The sequence below is a fragment of the Pseudorasbora parva genome, chromosome 11 (assembly GCF_024679245.1).
Source record: "Pseudorasbora parva isolate DD20220531a chromosome 11, ASM2467924v1, whole genome shotgun sequence".
Taxonomy (NCBI): Eukaryota; Metazoa; Chordata; class Actinopteri; order Cypriniformes; family Gobionidae; genus Pseudorasbora; species Pseudorasbora parva.
Genome location: NC_090182.1, coordinates 24,639,372 through 24,665,833, shown reverse-complemented (window position 1 = coordinate 24,665,833; position 26,462 = coordinate 24,639,372). Strand labels below are relative to the sequence as shown.

At 40.2% G+C, this 26,462-nt stretch overlaps 1 protein-coding gene across 1 annotated transcript in view; it reads left to right on the top strand.

The window, feature by feature from the left end:
- Positions 1-301: 301 nt before the first annotated feature.
- The window catches only part of il12ba (interleukin 12Ba), a 32,548-nt gene continuing 6,387 nt past the window's right edge, over positions 302-26,462 (top strand). Inside the window, exon 1 of the mRNA XM_067456551.1 lies at positions 302-336. Coding sequence (XP_067312652.1) covers positions 307-336 — 30 coding nt within the window. The 5' untranslated portion in view covers positions 302-306. The remainder of the gene's footprint in view (positions 337-26,462) is intronic.

The window sequence follows — 26,462 nt, the reverse complement described above, 5'->3', positions numbered from 1 at the left end:
ACCAAAACATTTTCGGACAGCAGATATTTATCTTTTACTAGTCGGTGCAGGACACATTTATATAAGTGAGGATAGCAAAATAAAGTAAACTGTGACATATTATACCCAAAAAATTCTTCATACAGTAAAATTAATTTAAAAAAAAAAAACGTATTCAGACAATTTAACCTGACCATGTTTGGCTTAAGTGTTTTTCTTTAATTGCTAATGCAACCATTTACACCACAGACTGAACAAAACTTGACTATCCTTCCATTTATTTTAGTATTTTTCTTCTGTGTTTCTTCTTTTTCAGACCTCTCAAAAATGTGTCTGCATCAACAACATCTAGACAATGTGAGTGATTTTCCACTGTCACTTATCCTGCCAATAAATAATTCACACATTTTAATTTTGGAACAAAAAACATCCATTAACACCAAATCATGTGAGGGCTGATGAGATAATTACATGTGTTTCCACATTATCTGTGATGCCTTATGAAACATGAATGGAGATGATAATGAGGTATATTTGCCAGGCTTTTCTTTGTGAATTATTGCATGACATTATATGAATTATGGCATGGCATTATAGCTGGAAACTCTAGTCATAAAAGGCAGTGTGTTACCTTACACTCAAATGACCCACTATAATGAAGTTATTTCTGTAACTTCCCTAAATATACATTTCCTGAGAGAATGTCTGACTTCATAATGTTGCCATTTCAATAAAACAGTGAAATGAGTTTTCATACTTTGGGGCTAAAACAACGTAGGCAATTTGGGAAAAGGAAGATCATGAGTACCATAGCCTAATACATTTTATAAACTGTGCAGCTATAATGAATACAAAACTAGATGTATAAAGACTTAGAGTGCAGTCTCACTATGTCAGTGATACATTAATGTATTTAGATATGGTCAGATAATCTTAATTTCTGAAAGAAGGGATTGCTGCTAAACATTTAGGGCCATAGAAAGATAAAACAAAGCATGTCAGTAGTATCTCTATTAGACTTTAGACTGACTAACTGAAAGTAAAATGACCTCATCAAGCCACAGAATTGCAATCAATTCAGCCAATGAAAATGCTTGTTTGTCATTATGTTTAAACCATGCTATAGAATAAGAAGTCAATTCTCAGAAGACAGGACAGCTTTTCTTCTGCTCATCTCTGCTCATCCCCTTCATGTAACTTGGGACATCTTGCCGAATGCCACTCTTGACAAAGAAGAACAAAAAGTTTTGACAAACATTTTTGCAAAGATGATGATGCATTCTAGAGGACAACTATCCCTAAGTATACATCCAAATATATTGAAGCTTGGTTGAGGGATCAGTCATAGTATGTTCTTCAGTGGCCTGTACAGTCTTCAGATCTAAATCTCAGAGAAAATATTTGGTGGAATTTGATAAAAAGCAGTGGTAACGTGACAACCAAAAATGATCTGTGATCTGGAAGCTTTTTCAAGCAAGGAATGGGCTAAGACTGCAGTAGAGAGGTGACAGAAGCTTCTAAGCACTTACATGCAGCTTTTATGGGAGGTTATAAAGAATAAAAGCACACTTTCTGCACAAAATTAGACTTGGTGGGTGAATAATTTGGAACACATGTTTACAGCCAATTTGATGTTTTAATTTCTCATCAACTTTAAATTCTCAGAATCACTCAAATATGTATTAATAAACTTTCTACAATAGTTTCCTTTGTTGAACTGTTTTCATACAATTCAGTTTTTTGGCAGCAAAGTGTCTTACTTCTCATTTATATAGTAAACATCTTGTTCGGCACATTTTATTTTGTATGCTCAACACATTTTTATCTTATAGGACAGATTATTCAAAGTAATCTTTGTACAAAAGGATAATGCACACATTAGAACATTGTTACACATGCATGCAAACCCGTGTATTCATTTGCATCGAATATAGAGGAATAAAACAAACATCTCTTAGTGCTCTAAGAATACTGTGGCAGGTTACAGTGTATCATATTGTCCCATATGCTTATATCGTCTCCTTCCTAAAATAATTGACTAATTTGAATAGTCATATGACTTGGGCAGTTAATTTAGGAAGGCCGACGATATGCTAGATACACGGAAAGTAAGGTTTCAGAAAGCTGAAGGTAAAAAAGGATGGTAGAAATGCAATACTTAAAGGTGTCATGAACTGGCTGTGTTTTTGTTTTTGTTTTTTACTGTTTTGTTTTGTTTTTGTCTGAGGTCAACTTATGACATTTGCATGGTTTTTACATTTAAAAACACCGTAAAGAATAAGTAATAGGCTATTTTCTACAGTGGTTTTGAGGCTCTCTCCTGAATGCTCGGTTTTGGTCGTGCCGCACTGGAGACTTGCCCACGGCTAAGATCCCAACGGGAATGTTTTGCTCACAGGGCTCGCAAAACGTCTTTATCAAGCAAACACAATGATTTCTCTGTCCACAATGATCTCTCATCCACCCGTGTTTGACTGAAATCATTTTTTTTCTATACTTGGCCAACCCGATCGGTGGATATAAGCGTGAACCACACACATGGCCTTCAAATATCAAGTCAAGAGAGGGTGAACAATGCAGATCAATAAAGGAATGTTATTTGACTATTTAAGATTCCCCGGCCTCCCGACAGGCTTACATTTTGGTAGCCTCTCTGAAAAACACATAGCTCCGGGACGTTGGGCTTTGCGAGCCCTTGCCCATACATGTTAGAGTCTGATCCCTAATCATGCTGAACCAAGAAATAAAGGATTCTCCAGCCTGTGACAGCGTGCTAAGGTATGTTCTGTCACATACACATAATCAAAACGATCTGTAACAATGCAATACTATCACATATAAAAACATGTTTTACTCACATAAGTGTGTTGCACCATTCCTGTCAGATCCAATATAAAAGGCACAGCATTGTGTTTTAATCTCAGTAGCCCTCATTTATCAAAAGTGCAAATTTCCAGCGTACACCTAGTACACCCAAAATCACGGTGACTTTGAGATTGATCAATATGGACGTTGCCGTACGGCACGCTCAAATCCTACGCCAGCTCAGGAGGTGGTGTACGCACGTTTTGAGTTAGTGGGAAAATGTGCAGAAAAACAATTCCTAACACCACAAAACGCACTGACAAATATATGCTATTTTAAGACCCACTGTAAAAATCAACAACAACATAGTAATTATAAACTTTTAAACAGTGTTTATTTTTGTGCAACATGGACTTCAATGTTTAATTTGTGTGACTTTACCAAAGCGTTTGATTTGTAGGCATGTATTCCTCCAGCTACGAGCCTGTGCGCTTTACCTGACGTTTCAGGGTTAGGCCCGACAGCTGCGCACTGGGACTGAAAATAATTCAGACTGACAAAATAATAAAAATGACATTCTTCTTTTAAATAATAATAATAATAAAATAAATAATAAAAAAATTCTTCTTCTAAATAAGCGTCATTAATAATAATCAGAAGAAGATTCTTACAAATTGTCATGCAATTATTAATGTGAATTAATGGTACTCCACATCACATCATCATCACTTTTGTACACCCCAATACATGTGCCGTGATACGAAATTAAATACTAATTGTTTCAAAACATGTGCTGTAAAATAATGCATTTTGATAGGTAATTTCTCATCCAAACAGCTATTTAAACCAACCTGGTCTCACAGAATTCCGTGAAATCAACACGGACCCTTAACTCAAAAATCCGTGGTAGTTTCACGGAATCGGCGAAAATTCCATGATGGGTCCACGGAAGTGATGCCTATGTAAGTCAATGACAGTCTGCATCCATGGTCCACACACGGATTCCCAACACACATTTAATTATTTGCATTAGTAAAAGTAGACTTGATTTTATTAATATTTATAGCCTACTTTTATATTTCGGAGCAACTAACTCCACTCCTACCCTAAACCTACCCACTTTATCAACAATATAAAACACATAACAGGCAAATAAATGTACAGTCACAGTTATTTATTGCAAAAATGGATCAGAAACAGTAAAGAAGTATTAACTCATGTTGCATTCCAAGTCTTCTGAAGTCATACGATATCTTCATGTAAAGAAAAGAGTTGATCTTAATGTTTTAATCGTTGAAATGATGATTGCGCTCCACACACGCACTCGTTCATATTTCCCATGATTCAAATGATACAGACGTCAGCATGATGACGCAATCGGTCACGAAACACACGAGAGCCAATGACATTTTACAATCAAAGCTGACGTAATGACGTAATTGGTCACGCGACATTCAACAGCCAATGCTGTCAAAGCTGACCTGACGTTTCTTCTGGCAATATTTGAAATGTATTAATAGTCGCCGAATGGACACAACGTTTATGATCTTTTTGGGGGATTTTCTTCACACAAATCAATCGTTTGGCCTCAGAACACTTGGAATATTTGTAGTTTCTGAATTAATTGTGCCTGCATATCTGTGTATCCGCCTGTTATATCCTGTTTTTTTATAATACACAAATGTGTAGGTTTAGGGAAGGGATTGAGTTACGTGTTCAAAACGTGTCTGAATAAAAATAAAAATAAATGTAAATAAATTATGCTGACTGAATCAAACTGATGAATATAAGGTGTTGGAACAGTGTTGGAACCACGGATGCTGCCTGTCATTGACTTACATAGGCATCACTTCCGTGAACCCATCACGGAATTTTCGGCGATTCCGTGAAACTACCACGGATTTTTGAGTTAAGGGTCCGTGCTGATTTCACGGAAATCTATGACATCAGGTTGATTTAAACTGCTGGAGTGCGCTTCTCAACCCCCACACTATTAACAGTACTTGTAATTTGGGTCCATATTTTGCTTTTGTGGGCGCCTTTAATCCCACTCTTTAAACTCCCAAATAAAACAATTTCGTTTTTTTCCACTTCCCTGGTGATGGTCTCGATGGGTACGTCTCAATCATCTCACTAGTTTAGTAGTCAGGGCACTGATCAGGGAGTCAGCCCATTGACTTCTGATCTAATCAGTGCCCTTACAAGTGGACTAGTGAGATGATTGAGACGCACCTGATCTCCACGTCGGAGAAGTTTCCCTTCTTTGGCGTCTTCCTTGTGTCCATGGCATAAAATGAGGGCGTGGTGGAGGCAGAGACTTGAATATATAGGGGCGTGTAATTCAAATGACGATCGTTTTCAGCCGCGGCATTTAGCAAGTTCAAGTTCAAGTTCATTTATTTATATAGCACATTTAAACAGCCGCAAGACAGACCAAAGTGCTTTACAGAGCAAGCATATAAAAATACAAGCAGCAAAACATACATAAGAACATAGAGAACAACTAAGCTAAGATTAAGAATAGAATCAAGAAACAAATGTAAAATAAAAGAACAGTCTAAGATAATTAATCAATAAGCTAACGAGAATAGATATGTTTTGACCAGAGACTTTAAAACAGAGAGGTGGGGAATAGTTCTGATCTCCAGAGGCATGGTGTTCCACAGACGAGGCCCTGCCACCGCAAAAGCACGCTCCCCTCTACGCTTAAGTCTGACACGAGGGACTACCAGCAACGCCTGGTCGTGGGATCTGAGACTTCTGAACGGAATGTATGGATGAATAAGTGCAGAGAGATAAACCGGTGCTAGGTTGTGTAAAGATTTGAAGACGAAGAGAAGAATTTGCAGTGAGAGGAGTGTAAGCATAATCTTACGCCAACATATACGCCCCTTTCTATGCAAGATTGATAAATGAGGGCCAATATGTCTACAAATCTAGCTCGACCTGTGTCTTGGTTACAAATGATTCTGCAGAGAAAGAAGCAAACAAACGTGCAATGTCTTACGCCCATGAACTGGAACTTCATTAAAAATAAAGTTCAACCACTGATTCCTAATATTAGAAGGAAGCGATTGAGAGCGAAGTGATCGACTGAGCGATCTGTAAGCTACTAACAGTTAAACGGTAGTAGCCTAGTAAATGTAGTTAGCTTTTGAGTTATGTGTTAATGATGACATTAGGCTAATTTAGATTTCAATCCATCAAAAAGGATCGACATACGTATTTACTGTTGTGTTTTATGACAACATTGGCAGGAAATAATATTAACCTTTGTCATTTGACAAACAAGATTTACATATGAAGTAGGAGGCAATGGTGTTTGAAACTCACAGTATGTGTTTAATAGAAATATATTGTTTCACATATAGTTCTTCAGTAAGGAGTATAAATTAACTTTACATTTCATTCTGAGCGTTTAAGGCTTCAAAAAGAGGCAATGAAGCCAAAAATAGAAACAAAATAAACCTTTACTCCACCATCCATGAGCACTTTTGATTTAGTTGGCTTTCTCTGTGTTTCTCTTTACTCCGAAAGAGCTGAAAGGGGGACGCATTAGGACAGCACTGTATAGAACAAACACAGCTCAGCTCACAAAGCTGTTATTGTCCTTTCATGTGACTGTATTATATTATATTATATTTATTATATTATGTTTTGTATCATATTGGATTGTAAAATCAAGAAGATTTCAAAGGCATTACTGTGTGCAAATGTTGCAGTTTTGTTTTTCAGATCAAAGAAGATGATATGACACTAATATGACTGCTGGTTGACCCTGCTAAACTGATGCTGGAGTATGATAATCACATGCAATGTGATCACAGCTGCAAGGAAATGTTAACATTTACAGGCAATGGTTTTCATTTCATTTTATTACTTGTGATGCAGTTGAGTCATAAGATTCAGTCTGGATATTTGACTTCAGGCTCAAAAAGATTTGGATGATTTGAGATTTGAGTCTAAATTTAATTTCAAGAGAGCATGAAACTCTTTCTGGCTCATTGACTAATGTTTTCTGTTTCAGCTGATGCTTTTGCAATATCTTTAGAGAAAGAAAATATTTTAATATGTAAGCCTTGCCTACATTACAAGCCACAGTTATGCCACTAGGTGTGATAACTTATCATGGGCAAAAGGATGCAATGTTATGTATATGCAACAGCTAAAGAAATTAAACTATACAAAGAGAATGGACTGTATTTTAATATTCCATGTCAACTTTTGATTATGAAGTTTCTGTAAGGCTTTTGATCTTAACAATGTATTTAAAATTTCCAGTTCAAAGTTCCTTGTCTCAATACTATGCATTGACATCAGTAGCACATTTTCTTAAAAATAAATGTTTCACTGGCTTCTTTTCATTAAAAAAGCATTGTGTCTCTGCTGGGAAGTAAGATCGAGTTATTTGAGTAAGGAATGCATGGGAAATTAAATGAATGCGTGTTCATATGTTTATTTAGCACTGGCGTTGCAGGAGAACAAGAGATTCTTCTCTTGCACATCCCGATCAGCAGAAGTAGAAGGGCATGAACACAGCTCAAAGGCCGTGTCCCAAACGGCACGCTCAGACCCTGTTTTCCTCCTCCGCAGTCCTGTCCCATATGGCACCCTCAGCTCCAGCTGTTATCTTCTGTACTCTGCCACATAGGCTGTAAGGTAACCGTCTGCTGTTGACTTTGCACCAATAAGCTCGGCCAAGAGCTCAATGAAATAGATACTAGCAATAGTCTAGAAAAATACGATGACAAATGGGACACCATACAGTTATGGTTACTATCTCTTTACTCAGAAATCATAAAATATATTTTGTTCTCCAGCAGAGAGCACAATGACAGGCTGTTGTGGTTATGCACACACTCCACAGACACAGGATGTGTGAAACAGGCCTTAGGGCATTAAGCTTTATATATGAACCTCTATTTGCATTCAACAATAGCGACAACTACCAGGTGACTGCTAATGATTTTCTGAACACTCTTTGAAAATTAAAAAGGGAACGGGTCCACATCAAGTGCCCTATTTCAGTTCCCAAAAATGAAGACTGAATGGAAATGCTGTTCTGCTATCAAGAATCAGATATGAAAATCATTAGGTAGTTCTACTTTTGAATTTCCAAGTATTGTTGCTTGAAAGTGTCTCTGTCAATATAAGATTTCATACACTCCCTGAATTTATTTATTTAGTTTTTTGGGGGGTTTTGTGCAAAATTTGAACCTTTTAAATATTTTCTAATACAACAGCTTGTCACTGCTAGTAACTTTAAAGGGCCATCTTTGTAACTTATTTACCCCTAAAAGTTTCATATAGCAGCACCTTTAATGGGACATAAAACTACTCTAAGGTATAGGGGTAGATAAGGAACAAAGGTGTCCCTTTGAGAGTATTGCTCCAGTGACAAGCTGTTACAATTGTTGCACATTTTGTTCTGTCTGGGTCGCAAATTTCAGTCATTTGACTCATTTTACTGAAAAATACACTGATTATAAAATGGAATGCTTGACTAACTTTTCACTGAACTCTTGAGTCCTTATTCTAGCTATTGTACATCATCACAGAGTTGTACAATAAGACTCGATAGAAAAGATTAAGGCTGCAATTAGCAGTCAATGCCTCTTCTCGTCTGATAAGTGGTAATTTAAATGAGCCTTGAAAAAAAATCTAACTTTTGCTCACTTTCCAGGTTGTCCTTGACATATAATTATCAAACTCTTCGTCACCTTCTGCTTGTACCTCTCATTTTTGTTAGAACATTGATTTCCCACACCTAATACCCAATAGCCCTTTTTAATGTATAAGTGCGTGATCAATTTGTATTCCAATAAGATGCAGAGAGAAGGTAGGCCTACATTGTGTCGCTGCAGGGGAAGTCGATATGCCCCACTCTGTCAAGCTGTATTCTTAGGCTATATGGCAGACTGTGATAAAAAGTTGTTTTCACTTTCTACACACCATATTTTACAGCACAACACACCTCAATGACTTTCCACCTTGGCAGAGTGAGATATACGAAGGGAATTAGCATTTTAAAACATGTCTGGAGTAATTTCAAAACTTTGTTGTGAAAAGTCCCCGAGGCATATTTTTGAATTTTCATCAAAGTCTCTCAATTCATTTTCTCTTCCCCCCTCCTTTCTTTGTATATTTCCCTACTATTTTCTCTTGCAGCTTCTAACTAGATTGCAAGGTTATTTTAGAGAAGTCAAAACATATAAGATGTGTCACAATGAAATACAATGAAGGGTTGGTCCACATCCACATGATTTTCATTTATGGGGTGAAATGTCTCTTAAGACGCACTTAAGATAAGGTTTTTTTTCATGGAAGAAATCATCAGTGGTGGTCTGGTCTAAATATTTCCTGAGCAAACGAATAACATTTTTCATTTCTGTCAGCGGCAGTTGGAAGAAGGCAGCCACTTTCTTGGCCTCAATTCCTGAACCAAACCCTCAGGTTCACTGTGGTGCCAATCTGCCTTTACTCTGACACCATATGTCATCAAAACAGCAAGTATGTAGGCCGTTTTTCCAAAGCTTGCTGAGAAACATAGCAACTGAAGAAATCATTGAATGCTTTAAGGGTCATGCTAAATGTTTTCTTTTTAACTTTATTATTATGTATTATGTATTTAAATTTAATTATAGGCTACTTTTAACATTTCAATAGTAAACCTGTGGTAACATCGCTGTGATGATTTGACTTCAGACAAGGAGTAGCCTAGAAAATTGACAAACAGATTTGCAATCGCATAGCTCTGATGTATTGCAACGTGACATAAAGTGTTGTAATGTGGCTTTATTAAAAAATAATGATACATTAAGAAACATAAGGTGAATTGCATGAAGTTGATGTGCAATAGCATGAAATCAGGCGGTCTTTGGAATAAATTAAACATGATTGGAAAGCGCACGTAAGTTAATAATGAGATTTTAGTGACCCCTGGTGGAGACACGACGCATGCGTTGTTTTATTTTTCGTCCGTTCTTGAAGAGTATGGATAATCTAAACATGCATTTGGCATAAACGCCGTTGATATTAGCATATAAAAAAATAGCGACAATATTTGAAATCCCTAAAAACAGAAGTGTGATTCGCCAAACTAAGGAATTAATTAAACTCATTTTATGTAGTCTGCACCATAATTACTTTTATTTTGCATTGCTATTTTGGATTTTGGATTTTTTTGCCAATACCTAAAGCCAATTAACAAAATATGTGGTAAGCGATAAGCTAATTTATGTGTTACTACTATGCATAGTTATATGGTTGGATGGGTTTTATCATTGGCATTTAGCGTTGTTGTGTTTTTTCGTTTTAATTCACAACCCATCAGTTTAGAACGACTTTTCTGTGACACAAGGGACCTTAATGGACTGGTCTTCTCTCTGATGTTCTCTGTAATGCTCTCATTTGATACTACCAGCCATTTTGTCAAAGAGCAGGCTACGGTTTGGACATATGAAGACACATTTCTAGATGTAGCCAGATTACACAATGAAATGTAACATTATCTAAGTATGACTTTTAAGTATGACAGGTTTGGCAGGTGGTTATTTGCTGATTCACAAATAATCTGAGCCTCAGCAAAACAAAACTTTCCAGAGAACATGAAGTGCCATCGTCACCAACACATACACCAAACACACTTTTTGTTCTACTAAGTATTTTTTGTAGTCTTGTAATCTTTTTATACATAGCTAGTGACATTTTTAGTTATTCATGTAGACATTCATCCATAAAACCCGACCCACACACACACACACACACAAACACGTGACAACCAACCTCAGAATGATCGAGACTGTTTATTAGATCATGTTATTTACATCTGCAAAGTGAAAAGGAAATGGAGAAGGTCCAAATGGGACTTACTTATGATCTAATATCCTTTTATTATGAAAAATATCTCATTTGAAATAGCCTAGGAGTTTACAATATTTTAGATGCCATGGTCCCCCAAAAATGTTCATTGTTGTGCAAGGGACCCCCATCCTAAAATTTAAAAGGCAGCTATGTATTTTCACATATAAATACCCAATTTATACAGTGACAAATGTATATTATAAATATGTGTAAAATATTATTTGGAAAATAATACATTTCTGTTATGTTATATTATAAGTATTTATTTCTTTCTTTCAAATGTATTTTTTTTTTAATCTTAAGAATTTGTTTATCTTAATTTGAGTTATTCCACAGACCCCCTGGAATTCCTAGTTATTCATATAGTATTATTTATACTGTAATGCATTATTATAAAGTGTAAAATATTATTTGGAAAATATTTAATATTTATTTTCTGTTATGTTACAATATTAAATTTTTATTCTCACTGTAGTACTATTAAAGGGATACTTCACCGCTTTTTCATATTAAACTATGTTATTCCCTTAACTAAGCCGAGTTGATCCATCCCTCTTTCGTCTCTCTCTGATGCGCGGTGACGATCGGATACCATTCATTTAGCCCACCAAGCCCAGTTCATTCACTATGGTACCAAACAGAGATCAAGTTAGAAGCAACCAAACACCTCCACGTGTTCCCTATTTAAATACAGTTACACGAATAGTTGAACGATCAAGTATGGTGACACAAAATAAAACGTGCCGCTTTTCTAAGCGGACTAAAAGGAGAACTATAATGTATGGCGGAATAGCACTTCTGAGAGTACTTCGACTCTGCGCAGTAAAAAGTCACGCCTGAAACATCCTCCCTCATATCTCCCCATCCCTCTCTCATTTCTGTCAATAGGGGGGAGGGGGAGATATGAGGGAGGATGTTTCAGGCGTGACTTTTTACTGTGCCGAGTCGAAGTACTCTCAGAAGTGCTATGTTTTGAAGAACTTATGTTTTGTATGACAAATTCAGCTTTTAAAGTGTATTCACTATTTAGCATGAAAAAAGCTAAGATAACGCAAACAAAGTTTTGACAACTATAGTTGAGAAACTAAGTTGAGAAAATGTTCTGCAGCTGGTTGCCTTAAACTTTTAAGTGCTCAACTATTTTATTATTTTTTTACAGTGTGCCCAGCGGTTGCCAGAGTTGCCAGCAATTTTTAGCATCACCTTACCTCATGGTATAATACCTTTTACACAATCTGGGGTACTTTGCAGGTTTTTTCCTGCAGTATATATTCTGCTTTTAATGTTGGTTTTGTTCTCACACCTCAAAATGTCTCACATCCTCACTTAAATATAACATTCTGATTCTCTCTTTTTCCTGACTTCTTAAGCAAGGTGTTTACAACCAGCAGGAGCAGTATCAAGGGATAAAATAATCTGAAGGGATAAGGTTTACTACCTTTGATAGCTCTACTTTATTCTTGTGTGAGGGATTCATAGATTGATCTGTCTTGATGAGCCTGTTTCTGACCTGACCAATACTGTCAAATTAAGTACCACTTCATTCTCATATGAGTGTGTCATGTGAATTATTTGGTGTCATCACTCTTAAAAGCTCTTGAAAGGTGTTTGTGCAAGTTAGTGAGGGAATGGATGGATTAGGCAGAGAAAAACGTGAAAGTCACACCATTTAAAGGCGCATATTAAATATTGCAGTCTACTATTCATCTATTCGGTTATAAAAATGTATGTACTGTATAACACCTCAGATGTGCTGGTGGTGACATTTCTGCTGCACTTTCGAAGCGTGTTCAGTTCCCTTATCGAGGGAACTTCCCAATGCGTCGGAACGACGAAATGGGGATGCTCCCTAAGCATCAGCGAATCTGAATTCCGAATAGACACTAGTCCAATCCAATTGCCGTGCGTGATGACGTCATTGTGACGGCGTACCCGGAAGTATAAAAGGGGAGCCGGCGCATAATGGCGGCAGTCTTTGCTTTTCAGCAAGCGCTTTCTGTACTGTCTGTCTATTTACTGTTGTTTTGTCCAGTTGCAAGTGGTGTGTGAAAGTTTAGTTTAAAAAATGGAAAGAGAGTTCAAGCAGTGTGTGCATCCTTGCCCTCGTTACATCTCGGGCTCGGATACACACCTGCTTTGTGTGCAGTGTCTGGGTGTTCAGCACGCTCGGGCGGCTCTCGAGGGAGCCGCCTGTGAACACTGTGAGTGGCTGACACTCAGACTGCTCCGCTCTCTCCGCTGGCCGTGTTCGATGAGACCGGCCAGCCTCGTGAGCCCCATGGTTCTGGACCCGCGGTCGCTGAGGCGGCTCGGCGTCGCAGATCATAAAGCTCACAACGACTTTTCAGAGGGTTTTGGGACTGCTGCGGCACTTTCCCAATCCTCCTCTGACAGTTCCGAGGATCTTCCTCCCCGTGTGGAGCCCGCTTAGCGGGCATCGAGGCGGGGGATGAAGCGGGAAATTGTACGTTTCATCCGCCCGCCCATGAGGAGCTGGTTGAGGTGTTGACCCGAGCGGTGGCCAAATTAAAGATCGAGTGGCCACAAGAAATGCAGGAAGACCAGCCACCCAGCAGGCTCGACGACCGGTTTCTTTCGCACCGGGTCCAAACACCGCGCCCGGGCTTACCTTTCTTCCCGGATGGAGAAGCCCTATCGTGGAAGAAGCCCTATTCCTTGCGTGTTTCCAATCCCCCAGTGTTGGATTATTCCAATGTTCTGGGGGCACGCGAGGCGGGCTATGGGTCGATGCCACGGGTGGAGGATGCTCTCGCAAGCTATCTTTCGCCCGAATCGGCATCGTCCCTGAAAGCTCCGGTGCTGCCCACCAAACCCTGTCGTGACACCTCGGCTTTGGTGGGCAAGGCTTATCTGGCGGCTGGGCAGGCTGGTAGTTCCCTGCACACTCTTTCTATCTTGTAGGCCTACCAGGCTGACCTCCTAAAAGAGCTGGACGAGGGAGAGGGTCCCTCTCCCAAGGACATTTTTGAGCTGCGGAAGGCCGCAGATTTGTCTCTCCGCATTACCAAAGAGACGGCCCGTGCCATCGGCCGTTCCTTAGCTGGAATGGTAACTGTGGAGAGGCATCTCTGGCTGAATTTATCGGGGAAAAAGGAGAAGGATAGATCTTTTCTCCTGGACTCCCCGATCTCACCTTCTGGTTTGTTTGGAGACGCTGTTAACACCGTGGTTTCCAGACACCAGGAGGCGAAGAAGCAGTTCAGCAATTCCTCCCTCGCCGCTCTAAACCAGGGAAGGCTGGCCCTAGCGGGCAGCCTCAGCCGTCTGCCAGCTCCTCGCATCGGCTGATGTAAAAGTACAGCGTCGCCTCTAGAGCCCCTCCTCGGGGAGCTTGGCAACAGAGGCTGCGTTCTCACCAGCAGCCCTCTGCTCCTAAAGGCGATCTAAGGAACGTCCTTCAGGCGCGGAAGGCTGCCGGGAAGAAGTCCTAGCTGCGGCAGGACTTCCAAGGGCGGTCCCTCCCACGAAGATGCAACCGAGGTTGTTTTCTTCGTAGCGCCCTGGGGATATCGATGTGGTAATCCATCATTTATAGAAGCCGTCTATAAAGCTTCGGGCCACATCGATTTCCCCCGACTGCCTCTGGAAAGACCTGCGGTGGAGCAGCTCACGCGTCCACACATAGAGACTCGTTCCCAGCTCCCTGCCAGTCAGCTGCTTCAGGGGGTTGGGGACGAGCCTCTTGTAACACCTGATGCCAGCCTCGAGAGGCTGGTTCCCTTAGTAGATTATCTCGGCGCATGGAAATGCCTTCCGAGTATTTCTACATGGGTCCTGCGTACTGTAGAAAAAGGTTACAGACTGCAGTTCGGTCACCCTCCTCCAAAATTCAGGGGGTTGAACTGGACCGCAGTGGTACCAGAGCAGGCTCGGGTAATGAAACTAGAAGTAAAATCCTTACTGGCGAAGGAAGCCATAGAGCAGGTTCCTCCGCTGGAAAGGGAATCCGGGTTCTACAGCCGGTACTTTATAGTTCCCAAAAAGGATGGGGGGTTACGTCCGATTCTAGATCTGCGGCATTTGAATCGGTCTCTAAGTAGAATCAAATTCAAAATGCTCACAATTCCCATCATTGTGGGTCAGATCCAGTCCGAGGACTGGATCGTCACGATAGATCTGAAGGACGCATATTTCCATATCCCCATCCTTCCGTGTCACAGGAAGTTCCTGAGGTTCGCTTTCGGGGGCGAAGCGTACCAATATTGAGTGCTTCCCTTCGGCCTAGCCCTCTCTCCACGCACATTCATGAAGTGCATGGATGCAGCTTTAGCTCCAATGAGGCTTCTGGGCGTCCGTGTACTGAATTATATCGACGACTGGCTCATATTGGCCCAGTCGTACGACATGGCAGTTCAGCATCGAGATGTCGTTCTGTCCCACATAAAGTGCTTGGGGCTGAGACTCAACACGAAGAAGAGTGTGTTGACGCCATCCCAGAGGATTACATTCCTAGGGATCGTATGGGATCGTATGGGATTCGACTACGATGCGGTCACAATTATCTCCCGTGCAAGTCGAGACCGTACGGGCGAAGGTCTCAGGAATAAGGCTAGGCCACAGCATCACTGTGAAGCACTTTCAGAGAGTGCTGGGGCACATGGCAGCAGTGTCCAACGTGATACCGTTCGGCCTGCTTACACATGAGACCCCTCCAGTGGTGGCTGAAAACCAAGGGATTTCCCCCAGAGGGAATCCGTTCCGTATGATCAGGGTAACGCGCAGATGCCTTCGTTCCCTAGTCATATGGAAGAAACCTTGGTTTCTGTCCCAGGGGCCAGTGCTGGGAGCGTCCTGTTGCCGGAAATTGCCGTTTCAACAGACGCCTCCCTCACTTGTTGGGGCGCGGTTATGGACGGCCGCTTTGCGAGGGGCCCGTGGGAGGGCCGTCATTCCTCCTGGCACATAAACTGCCTGGAGATGATGGCGGTCTAGAAAGCCTTCAGGAGCTTTTTCCCGGACCTCTGCGGCCAACATGTCCTGGTATGGACAGACAATACGGCTGTCGTAGCGTACCTCAATCACCAGGGAGGGTTGAGATCGCGCCCTCTATGCAGATTGGTGCATCTGATTCTCCTGTGGTCCCAAGGGAAACTGATGTCCATCAGGGCAATGTATGTCCCGGGGGTCCAAAATCAGTGAGCAGACATCCTGTCAAGGCAGGGGCTGAGGCCCGGGGAGTGGAAGCTCCACCCAGAGGTGGTGGAGGCCATATGCGAGAGGTTCGGCCCAGTGGAAGTGGACCTGTTTGTGTCTCGAGAGACGTCCCTCTGTCCACTGTGGTTTTCCCTCACGCATCCAGCCCCGCTGGGGTTGGATGCCATGGTACAGACGTGGCCGAGGCTGCATCTGTATGCATTCCCCTCGATTGCTCTGCTCCCGGGAGTCCTGGAGAGGGTTTGGGTTTGGTTTGGTTCTCGGATATCATAGCTCTGCTGGCAGGTCACCCGCGGCAGATTTCTCTGAGGAGGGATCTCCTGTCTCAGGCGGCGGGCACAATATTTCACCCCCGGCCGGAGATTTGGAACCTTTGGGTCTGGCGCCTGAGGGTGCCAGGTACCTAGAGGCTGGCCTGTTGGCAGAGGTGGTAGAGACCTTACTCAGCTCCAGGGCTCCGTCTACTAGGAGACTGTACAGCCTCAAGTGGAATGTCTTTTCCACTTGGTGCAGGGAATGTGAGGTGGACCCAGTTAACTGCCTGGTGGCTTCAGTGCTGGAGTTCCTCCAAGATCGTTTTTCTGCGGGTCTGACCCCGTCCACACGCAAGGTGTACGTGGCTGCCATTGCGGCTTTCCACACGCCTTTTGGTAATGGGCCTTTGGGTAGGCACCAGCTGGTTGTACAGTTCCTCTGTGGGGCTCGGAGGATGAGGCCTGTGGCTCAGTCCAGAGTTCCAACCTGGGATCTGGCAGTGGTTCTCGGAGGATTGGCTGAGGCCCCCTTCGAGCCACTGGAGCTGGCAGAGCCAAAGTACCTCACCTTTAAGGTGGCTTTTCTCCTTGCTATTACCTCTCTTAGGAGAATGGGAGATCTCCAGGCCTTGGCGGTAATGCCAACTTGCCTGGAGTTTGCCCCGGGTGGAGTAAAGGCCATCTTACATCCTAGGCCGGGCTATGTGCCTAAGGTCCCATCTAGGGTGGTCAGGTCATTGGTTCTGCAGGCATTTCATCCTCCGCCTCATGTGACGGTGGAAGAAGGGAGGCTTCACCTACTCTGCCCGGTTAGGGCACTTACAGTCTATTTGGAGAAGTCTGCACATTGGAGGAGATCTCAGCAGCTGTTAGTGTGTTTCGGCTCACCCAAGAAAGGGTTGCCTGCTTCTACTCAGACAATCAGTAACTGGATTGTCCAGGCGATAACCATGGCCTAGCGGGTGCGCAGTTTGCCTTCACCCTTGGCCGTGAGGGCTCATTCCACCAGAGGCATGGCCTCTTCAGTGGCCCTCCTTTCTGGGGTCCCCTTGCAGGATATTTCTGAGGCAGCTGGGTGGGCCACCCCACACACTTTTATCAGGTTTTACAGCCTGGATCTCCCTGGGACGCCTGGCACTAGGGTGCTCCAGTCCTAGTTGTGCTTGGTTTCCGGCTTCACACTAGGGCAGACGCTACCCTCTGTGTGGCCTAGTGGGTACTCATCCCCATTTCGTCGTTCCGACGCAGTGGGAATTTCCCTCTATAAGGGAACGGCTCGTGTATATAACCCTTGTTCCCTGAGAGGGAACGAGCACTGCGTCGCACCGCCACACCTCGGCACGCCTGGAGCACATGCTTCAGAGCAATAACTGCCTCCATTATGCGCCGGCTCCCCTTTTATACTTCCGGGTTACGCCGTCACAGTGACGTCATCATGCATGCCAATCGGATTGGACTAGTGTCTATTCGGACTTCAGATTCACTGATGCTTAGGGAGCATCCCCATTTCGTCGTTCCGACACAGTGCTCGTTCCCTCTCAGGGAACAAGGGTTATATACATAACCCAAGCCATTTTCCGTATATGAAAACCGATGAATCTGATATATAAATCTGAACATATTTTATGTCGGGTTTTGTATCACTAAAAGTTAATGCTCTATTAGGTTTGAAAATGTTGCTACACTTAATACACTTAACCCAGGAGATAGTGTTACAAAAGTAAACATAAGATAATACATTTGCTCAAGCAACCATGCCATTTTATCTTGCTTCTGCAAGTCTTTGAGTCCTAATGTCATTACTTACCCGATTACTAGAGTATGTGCAGTACCTGGTTATGTGATGCAAACAAAAAAATGTATTAGTATACAAATCAAGCACTATCTTAAATGTGTTTTGAGATCATAACATGTTGTATTATTAATTTACAATATGCTCCTGTAACCATAATTTGTGTCAAAAGAAAATGATTTTTTTTTTTACTATGAGTGGTAATTTCAACTGGAAAATTTCAACTGGAAACAGGTACATTTTGAGTTGTGCAAAATTTAGATGTACATTTTTCAATGAGCCTGTTGGTTTAAAAACATCCACCCACAAACAGTATGTCATGTTTAGTATTTACTCAGGTGTTGTAATTCCAGCAGATTTTAACCACGAGTTACGACATCCTGGTATCTATGGATTTTACGCTTGAAAAGAGCCACCTGGCTCAGTTTCATGCTATTATGTATTTTTTTCTTATTTTGGACATTTTGCCAAAGGGCCAATTGGTTGCATACTTCAGCATTTTGGCAGATGTAGGCAATCCCGTTATTGTTCATAACTTTATCTGTAAACTTGGTGACACATTAGATTTTTTGACAGTCAGTTCCTCTATTAAAAGCAAATTTTTTAGGCACAGTATTAAGGTTTAGCGGTTTTAGCCATATTAACATGTCAATATCCACTTCTAAACTTCCACTTCAATATCCACAATATCCACTTATAAAGAGTTAATGCCTATGATTTGAACTCAGCATTGGCCAAAAACTTGAGCAGTGAGTGAATTCTACTGGCCATTGCGTTTTAGAAATCATAAAATATGTCTGTGATTACTCACCGAAGGGAAAAAACATTGGAAATGTCAATATTTGTTGAGCGCAAAGACAGAGTCGCACTGGATCTTTTGCAACACTGGTTAAAATAGCTGATTTCTCTAGATTTAAACATTATTAGCAACATTTAGGATAATGTAAGTACACCGGTCAGCATTTATAACTTTAGTTTTGGTGGTTTTGGAATATTTGAATCTAAAAATCGTACATATTGTGTCTTTAATGGTGAGAGAGTCTATTTATAAAGTTTCTGAAAATAAAGCACTGATGGTTCATATCATACCTTGTGTCTGGATGAAGGTTTGCTTTTAATTAGGATCTTTTCTGAGTCACAGTGATTTACTGCCTTTGACTCTGCTATAATAAGCCTACAGTTATTGATCTATCTGTCAGTCATAGCCCCAGACAGATGGTAAAGCACCACCTTTCCCAGAGCCTTCACCCTCCTCTTATTGAAGAGAGAGCGCCCTTGCATGGTAATGAAGTTTCTGACTAGAATGTGCACACTATATCCTAAACTATAAGGCTTCCTCCTCATGGATTTACTGTTACCCTTTTCTGTATGTTTAGATCATCAGTCTAATGTGTAATGACTGAGACAAATTAGGCAATTATTTATTCATTATATTTAGTGAATAATCCAGCAAACTCACTCTCCCAACAAAGGTTTGTGAATCATCCCCCAAAACTGCAGATAACATCCCTAGCTAACACCGGGCCTCGGGTTACAGGACACATGGAGACTGATGAGGTTTATGACCAGAAGGAATTTGCAGAGAGTTGTGACTCTCACTTAATTCTTTTTGAAAAAGACAAATAAACCATCTTAATAAATCCATATAATCACACACTGTAAAAAAAGAAAAGAAAATGTTCTAGTGACTGATCACATGTAATTTTGCCTCTCAAAAGTAAGATACAGGTTGATACATGTGCACCATAATACATTCGAAACACACGTTAATGCTGAGGGTGAGGAATTACAGCATCTCATACCTCAGACAGAGTAGCATCACTTAGAAATGTCCTGCTCAGGGTTCAGGTTGAATAACTAGTTTTTCCATGATTTCATCGATTCGGACTCATGCTTGGATTGGTGTAAAAATCGACGTCCTCATTGCTGTCTTTTTTTACAGTGTGTACTATCGAAGCCTCCAGACAGAGCTGGAGTTCAGTTATGGTACATTTTGGTGATTAAGCGGACTGAATAATTGGAGTAGTCTGGAATATGTTACTATAGAGAGAAGTCTGTTATTTAAATCACTGGAAGTAGTAATGATTGAAAATAGTCAAAGCAAATAAAATAAAAATGAAAGGCATCAATGAATTTCCATTTCATGCTTCAAAACCTATTTATTCTTCTTCTTCTTCAGCTAGCATAGGAAATACAGCTCTGTTTGTCCTTTATTGGGGTACAAATGTTAAGTCAGCACTTTGGCTGTTATTCTTCCATGCCGACACTTTAAATCGTTTACATCGATCTTTTAGATCTTTGTATGTGAAGTGAGTGGTGAATATTTTTTATTTTTTTTTACAGGCTTCCCGTTTCAGTTTGCTTTCTGGTTTTGGCTGCGGTTATCATGTTGTGTCCCTGATGGGTGAAGTATTGTTACAGCTGGACCTGTCAGCTTATAAAGATTTCAAAGGCAGGTTCTGTGCAGTTCCCTGATCTTTCTCTTCTCCCGTTTCTCCCTATTAAAAAAAAACCCATACAAAAATTGCATTTAAAATACATTTATTTCATACCAAATATAGAACAATACTGACATATAGCTTGAGACTTATTAATAAATATTATAATTAAACTTTTTGCAGTACTTTACTGCACAATTAAAATTTATATCATTAAGCCTAAAATGGGTTTTTAATATCATTATTAAGTATGAAATAGTATGATCACTGTATAATATCAGTCTTTAAATGCAAGTGTACAAGTATACTTTCAATAGTTCTATTTTAGCACAAAATACTTAAAGGGTTAGTTCATCCAAAAATGAAAATTCTGTCATTAATTACTCACCCCCATGTCGTTCGACACCCGTAAGACCTTCGATCATCTCCGGAACACAAATGAAGATATTTTTGTTGAAATCCGATGGCTCAGACAGGCCTCCATTGACACCAATGTCATTTCCTCTCTCAAGACCCATAAAGGCACTAAAGACATCTTTACAAAGCCCATCTAACTACAGTGGCTCTACAATCATTTTTTTTAAGTGACAAGAATAGTAACTACTAGAATAGGTAAGGTAAACTAAATAACTTATTTTTCCCCCGGTTTCACAGACAAGGCTAAAATGCATTTTTGAGCTGTTTAAACTGAAAGCAACTTACACTGACAGATCTTAAAATATGTCAGTGCCATTGTTTTGTCACAAAATGCTCACCAGTAATGTTTTTTTTTTAAAGGCATGTTTATAAGAGCTATAAATGTCCTAATTGAACTAAGGCCTAATCCTGGCTTAATCTAAGCTCTGTCTGTGAAACCAGGCCTATATGTTACAAACGTAGTGTGTAGGTCCAATTCGTGAAGGAGAACTTGGAACAGGAACTTTTAATAGACAGTCAACTCAGGAACATTCAAACACACCAGTAAACATGAACATCAACAGACAAACACTGAGGGGAAACTGAGGACTATATACACAGGCGTGATTAACAGGACACAGGTGATAGAAATAACTCATTAGACAGACTGGGGAGAAACCAGGTCACAGGGGATAAACTAAAAACACAAAGAACACAGCAGACAGGGCATACATGTAACAATATAGTAATGGGCCGAATTCAAAACAATGTTTCGATCCGTTATGAATCAGTGTATTGATTCATGATTCGGATTCCATGTCAAACTGCCAAACCGCTGAAATCACGTGACATTGGCAATCAAAATCCTGAATCGATACGCTAAAATCAGCCCGTCACTATATAAGCTGTTATTTAGTTGTTGTTTTCTTTTGCACACAAAAACTATTCTCATGTCTTCATAAAATGATTGTCACTGTAGTGAGATGGGCTTTGTAATGACGTCTTTAGTGCCTTTTATGGGTCTTGAGAGATGAAACGACATTGGTGTCGAATAAAGCCTTTCTGAGCCATCAGATTTCAACAAAAATATCTTCATTTGTGTTCCATTATTTTTAAACATTTATGATTTCATTAGCACTTTAATCCCACTTCCATAATGGTTGCATGCCTAAATCTGTGTTTTTGTACAAATATCTATTAATACAGAACAGTCAATAATTTATTAAGATACATTTTTCAGTAACCTTTTGAATATACAATAAGCCAGAACTCAGTAATTCATAACCATATTCTGCCATACTCTTACTTTTTCTGCTATTTACATTGCCGGTCAGAAGCTTTGGTTTGGTAAGATTTTCTAACATTTTTGGAAGTCTCTTATCCTCGCCGACTGCATTTATTTGACCCAAAAATATAGTTAAGTATAATAATGCAAAATGTTACTATGATATAAATAACTTTTTTCTATTTTAATATATATTAAAATGTAATTTATTCCTGTGATGGTAAAGCTGAAATTTCAGCATCACAGCTCGTCTTCAGTGTCACATGATCCTTCAAAAAATCATTCTGATATGCAGATTTACTGCTCAAACATTTATTATTATTATTATCAGTGTTGTAAACAGTTGTGCTGGTTATATTTTTTTGTTGTTGTTGTGGAAACAGTTTTTGATGAATAGAAAGCATTTATTTGAAATATAAATATTTTATAACAGTATAAATGTCTTTACTGTCATTCAATCAACTTAATTAATTATTGGATATATTCCTTTCAAAAACAAAATATCACTGATCCCAAACTTTATGATAATATTAGTAAGAGAAGTACACTAATATGTAAATTTGAATTCAGCTACTGATTTGCATGAAGTGTAGACTGCAGATATAAAAAGGCCATGGGTACTTCTCAATGCTCATTTGTGCATCCACGTTTCCTTCGCCTCTTAGCTACACCTCTTCAGCATGTGAGGAAAGGATGCAAGGAAAAGTTGGAGGAATTGAATTGAATCAAGTGAAATTATATATATCCTGGGTCCCTTTAGCATCACTTCAATGTGTCGTCAATTACACCACTGGATTTAGCTTGCACGTATAGCGATTCTTGAACATTATAGATACGTAATTATTGTAATAGTTTCAACCTCTACAAAATTCCACATTTGTATTTTGTATTTTATATTTAATTAAAAAAAAATATATATATATATATATAGAGAGAGAGAGAGAGAGAGAGAGAGAGAGAGAGAGAGAGAGAGAGAGAGAGAGAGAGAGAGAGAGAGAGAGAGAGAGAGAGAGAGAGAGAGAGAGAGAGAGAGAGAGAGCACCCCAGGTCTTAACACAGCACTGGTACACTACTGCCCTCTTCTGGCTGTATTGTTGTAGAAAATCCACAAGGGGCCTTTATGCTTTGAGTTAAAACATCTATGAAAGATGATTATACAAGAATTTAAAACATTGCAAATGCACTATTTCTACTGCAAATCTATATTAACATGTGCTTTTTGCATTGTATTACATAACACCTGAGTAATGTCAAATGTAAAGGAGATTCAGAAAGGATGGTGTCACAGGACACTTTTCAGCTGCTGAAGGTAACTGGAGAACTTCCCTTTCAGTGGTAAATGTGGGAAGTAAACTCTCTCTGCTTTGTATATGTGAAAGCTCAGTTTCACTAAATAAACTATTGTGGCAGAAACTATCAAAGGTTTAAAGGTTTTCTGGGGCATGGGAAGCTTTTGTTGGCAACTCATAGTCATGTATAGTTGGCCATAAGAGACACAAGAGACAGGGGATACTGTAGTTGTGACAAAGGGAAGTTGCATCATAATTGTTTCATAACTGTATGGTTGTATTGACTGATTATCAACAGGTTACATGTGACAAATGATAAAAAATAAACTTTCATATGTTTTAAATTCATTCCGCAATATTTCAGGTTTTAATACTGATGATTTTGGCATACAGCTCATGAAAACTCAAAATTCCTATCTCAAAAAATTAGCATATCATGAAAAGGTTCTCTAAACGAGCTATTAACCTAATCATCTGAATCAACTAATTAATCTAAAAACCTGCAAAAGATTCCTGAGGCTTTTAAAAACTCCCAGCCTGGTTCATTACTCAAAACCGCAATCATGGGTAAGACTGCCGACCTGACTGCTGTCCAGAAGGCCATCATTGACACCCTCAAGCGAGAGGGTAAGACACAGAAAGAAATTTCTGAACGAATAGGCTGTTCCCAGAGTGCTGTATCAAGGCACCTCAGTGGGAAGTCTGCGGGAAGGAAAAAGTGTGGCAAAAAACGCTGCACAACGAGAAGAGGTGACCGGACCTTGAGGAAGATTGTGGAGAAGGACCGATTCCAGAACTTGGGGGACCTGCGGAAGCAGTGGACTGAGTCTGGAGTAGAAACATCCAGAGCCACCGTGCACAGGCGTGTGCAGGAAATGGGCTACAGGTGCCGCATTCCCCAGGTCAAGCCACTTTGGGCTACAGAGAAGCAGCACTGGACTGTTGCTCAGTGATCCAAAGTACTTTTTTCGAAAAAAGTAAAAACAAAGCAAATGAAAGCAATTTTTGCATGTCATTCGGAAATCAAGGTGCCAGAGTCTGGAGGAAGACTGGGGAGAAGGAAATGCCAAAATGCCTGAAGTCCAGTGTCAAGTACCCACAGTCAGTGATGGTCTGGGGTGCCATGTCAGCTGCTGGTGTTGGTCCGCTGTGTTTTATCAAGGGCAGGGTCAATGCCGCTAGCTATCAGGAGATTTTGGAGCACTTGATGCTTCCATCTGCTGAAAAGCTTTATGGAGATGAAGATTTCTTTTTTCAGCACGACCTGGCACCTTCTCACAGTGCCAAAACCACTGGTAAATGGTTTACTGACCATGGTATTACTGTGCTCAATTGGCCTGCCAACACTGCCGTGCAAAGGCAAAAGGCCGTAACTTCGTTTTTGGTCGAAAATGAGTTATTGACATTTTTGGGACTTTCAAGACCTCCTTTATCATGTGGATAGTTAGTCAATTATGTTGTTTTTTCGAGAAAATTATGGATTGTCTGAACAGTAACTTCCAAAAGCCCAGGAGAAACCAAGGCAGAACACCGTAACAGCAGTTACCGCTCTTTGCCTTGGTTTTAGAACACTCAAACTGAGTTACGGTACTCTGCCTTTGTTTAGGCATGCGTCAAAATTAAGTTACGGTACCGACATGCAGTTATGGTGTCCCGCCTTTGTATTAATGTCTATTAAAGTTTGCCGCGTTTGAGTTACGGTGTAGCCTGTGTACTGTCATACATGTTTTCATAATGCAGAATATTCTCTCAGCGCGCTGTCAGGCAGTCTGGGGCTGCCCACTGCACGAGTGTGTGTAGGCTACTCGAATGCAGTGACAGCGTGCGACCACGCATACAATCAGTAGGCTAGTAACAGTTCGCAATTATATCCATATATCCTACCTTTTCTTGTAAACCCGATAAAATCCATGCCAATGAACGTCATCGGAGATGTTTAATCCACAAGCATTCTGAGAATTATTCCTGTCGTTCACATCAATCTAAAAGTTGTCCTTTTAGGCTTGGCGATTTTCATTCAAAGATGTAAAAGTATAAGCTATGTAGCCTATTGTATCTTTTTTTACTAGATAAAAACATTAAAAACATATTGCAATAAATAGGCTAATTACTCTGTTTAGCCTATGAATGGGCAATCCGATCCAGTCAGCGCTGTCATTAGCCAAAATATAATAGCGTGATAGCCAAACTTAACCCTTGATTAACCAGCGGCACTGTTTGCTATTTGTCTTATTTATCACATGCATTTTTACAAGATTTTTTATTTGTTCTATTTTTTTATATCTTTGCATTATATATGCAAATGTTTACTCATTAGAAATAATCTTATCTTGTTCATATAATTCAGTGTCACCTATCAACCTGTAAGTTTTGCTGCACACCAATGAAGATTCTCTTTACTAGAGGTATTGTGTCCTTAATAATAATAATAAGATGGCTATAATTAATTGTAAATCATCCAAAATAAATGCCATGATCATTAGATTTTAAAGGTGTTACTATATTGATTTTGCAAATGGTGATCAGCAACCAAATATTGATAATATGGAAGTTACTGCCTTTTGCCTTGGCATGACTCCACATTTTTTGCAGACAATACAAAGGCAGAGGGCCGTAACTTCAAAATAGGGGTCAAAAGTCAAGTTTGAGTAAAAAAAAAAGTGTATGTAGATAATTGTCATTACTAAAACATCTAAATGCCAGATTTCCAGTGTCCTACCTATAACTAATTTGGCTGGACAACAAAAAATCTTTAAAGTCATTTTTCTCAGTTCCACACTCCAGTGAGTTAAGGTCTTTTGCCTTTGTAGGGCAGAACTCTCCTGACATGAACCCCATAGAGAATCTGTGGGATATTGTGAAGAGAAAGTTGAGAGATGCAAGACCCAACACTCTGGATGAGCTTAAGGCCGCTATCGAAGCATCCTGGGCCTCCATAACACCTCAGCAGTGCCACAGGCTGATCGCCTCATGCCACGCCGCATTGAGGCAGTAATTTCTGCAAAAGGATTCCCGACCAAGTATTGAGTGCATAACTGAACATAATTATTTGAAGGTTTACTTTTTTTGTATTAAAAACACTTTTCTTTTATTGATCGGATGAAATATGCAAATTTTTTGAGATAGGAATTTTGGGTTTTCATGAGCTGTATGCCAAAATCGTAGAGTATTGAAACAATAAAAGAC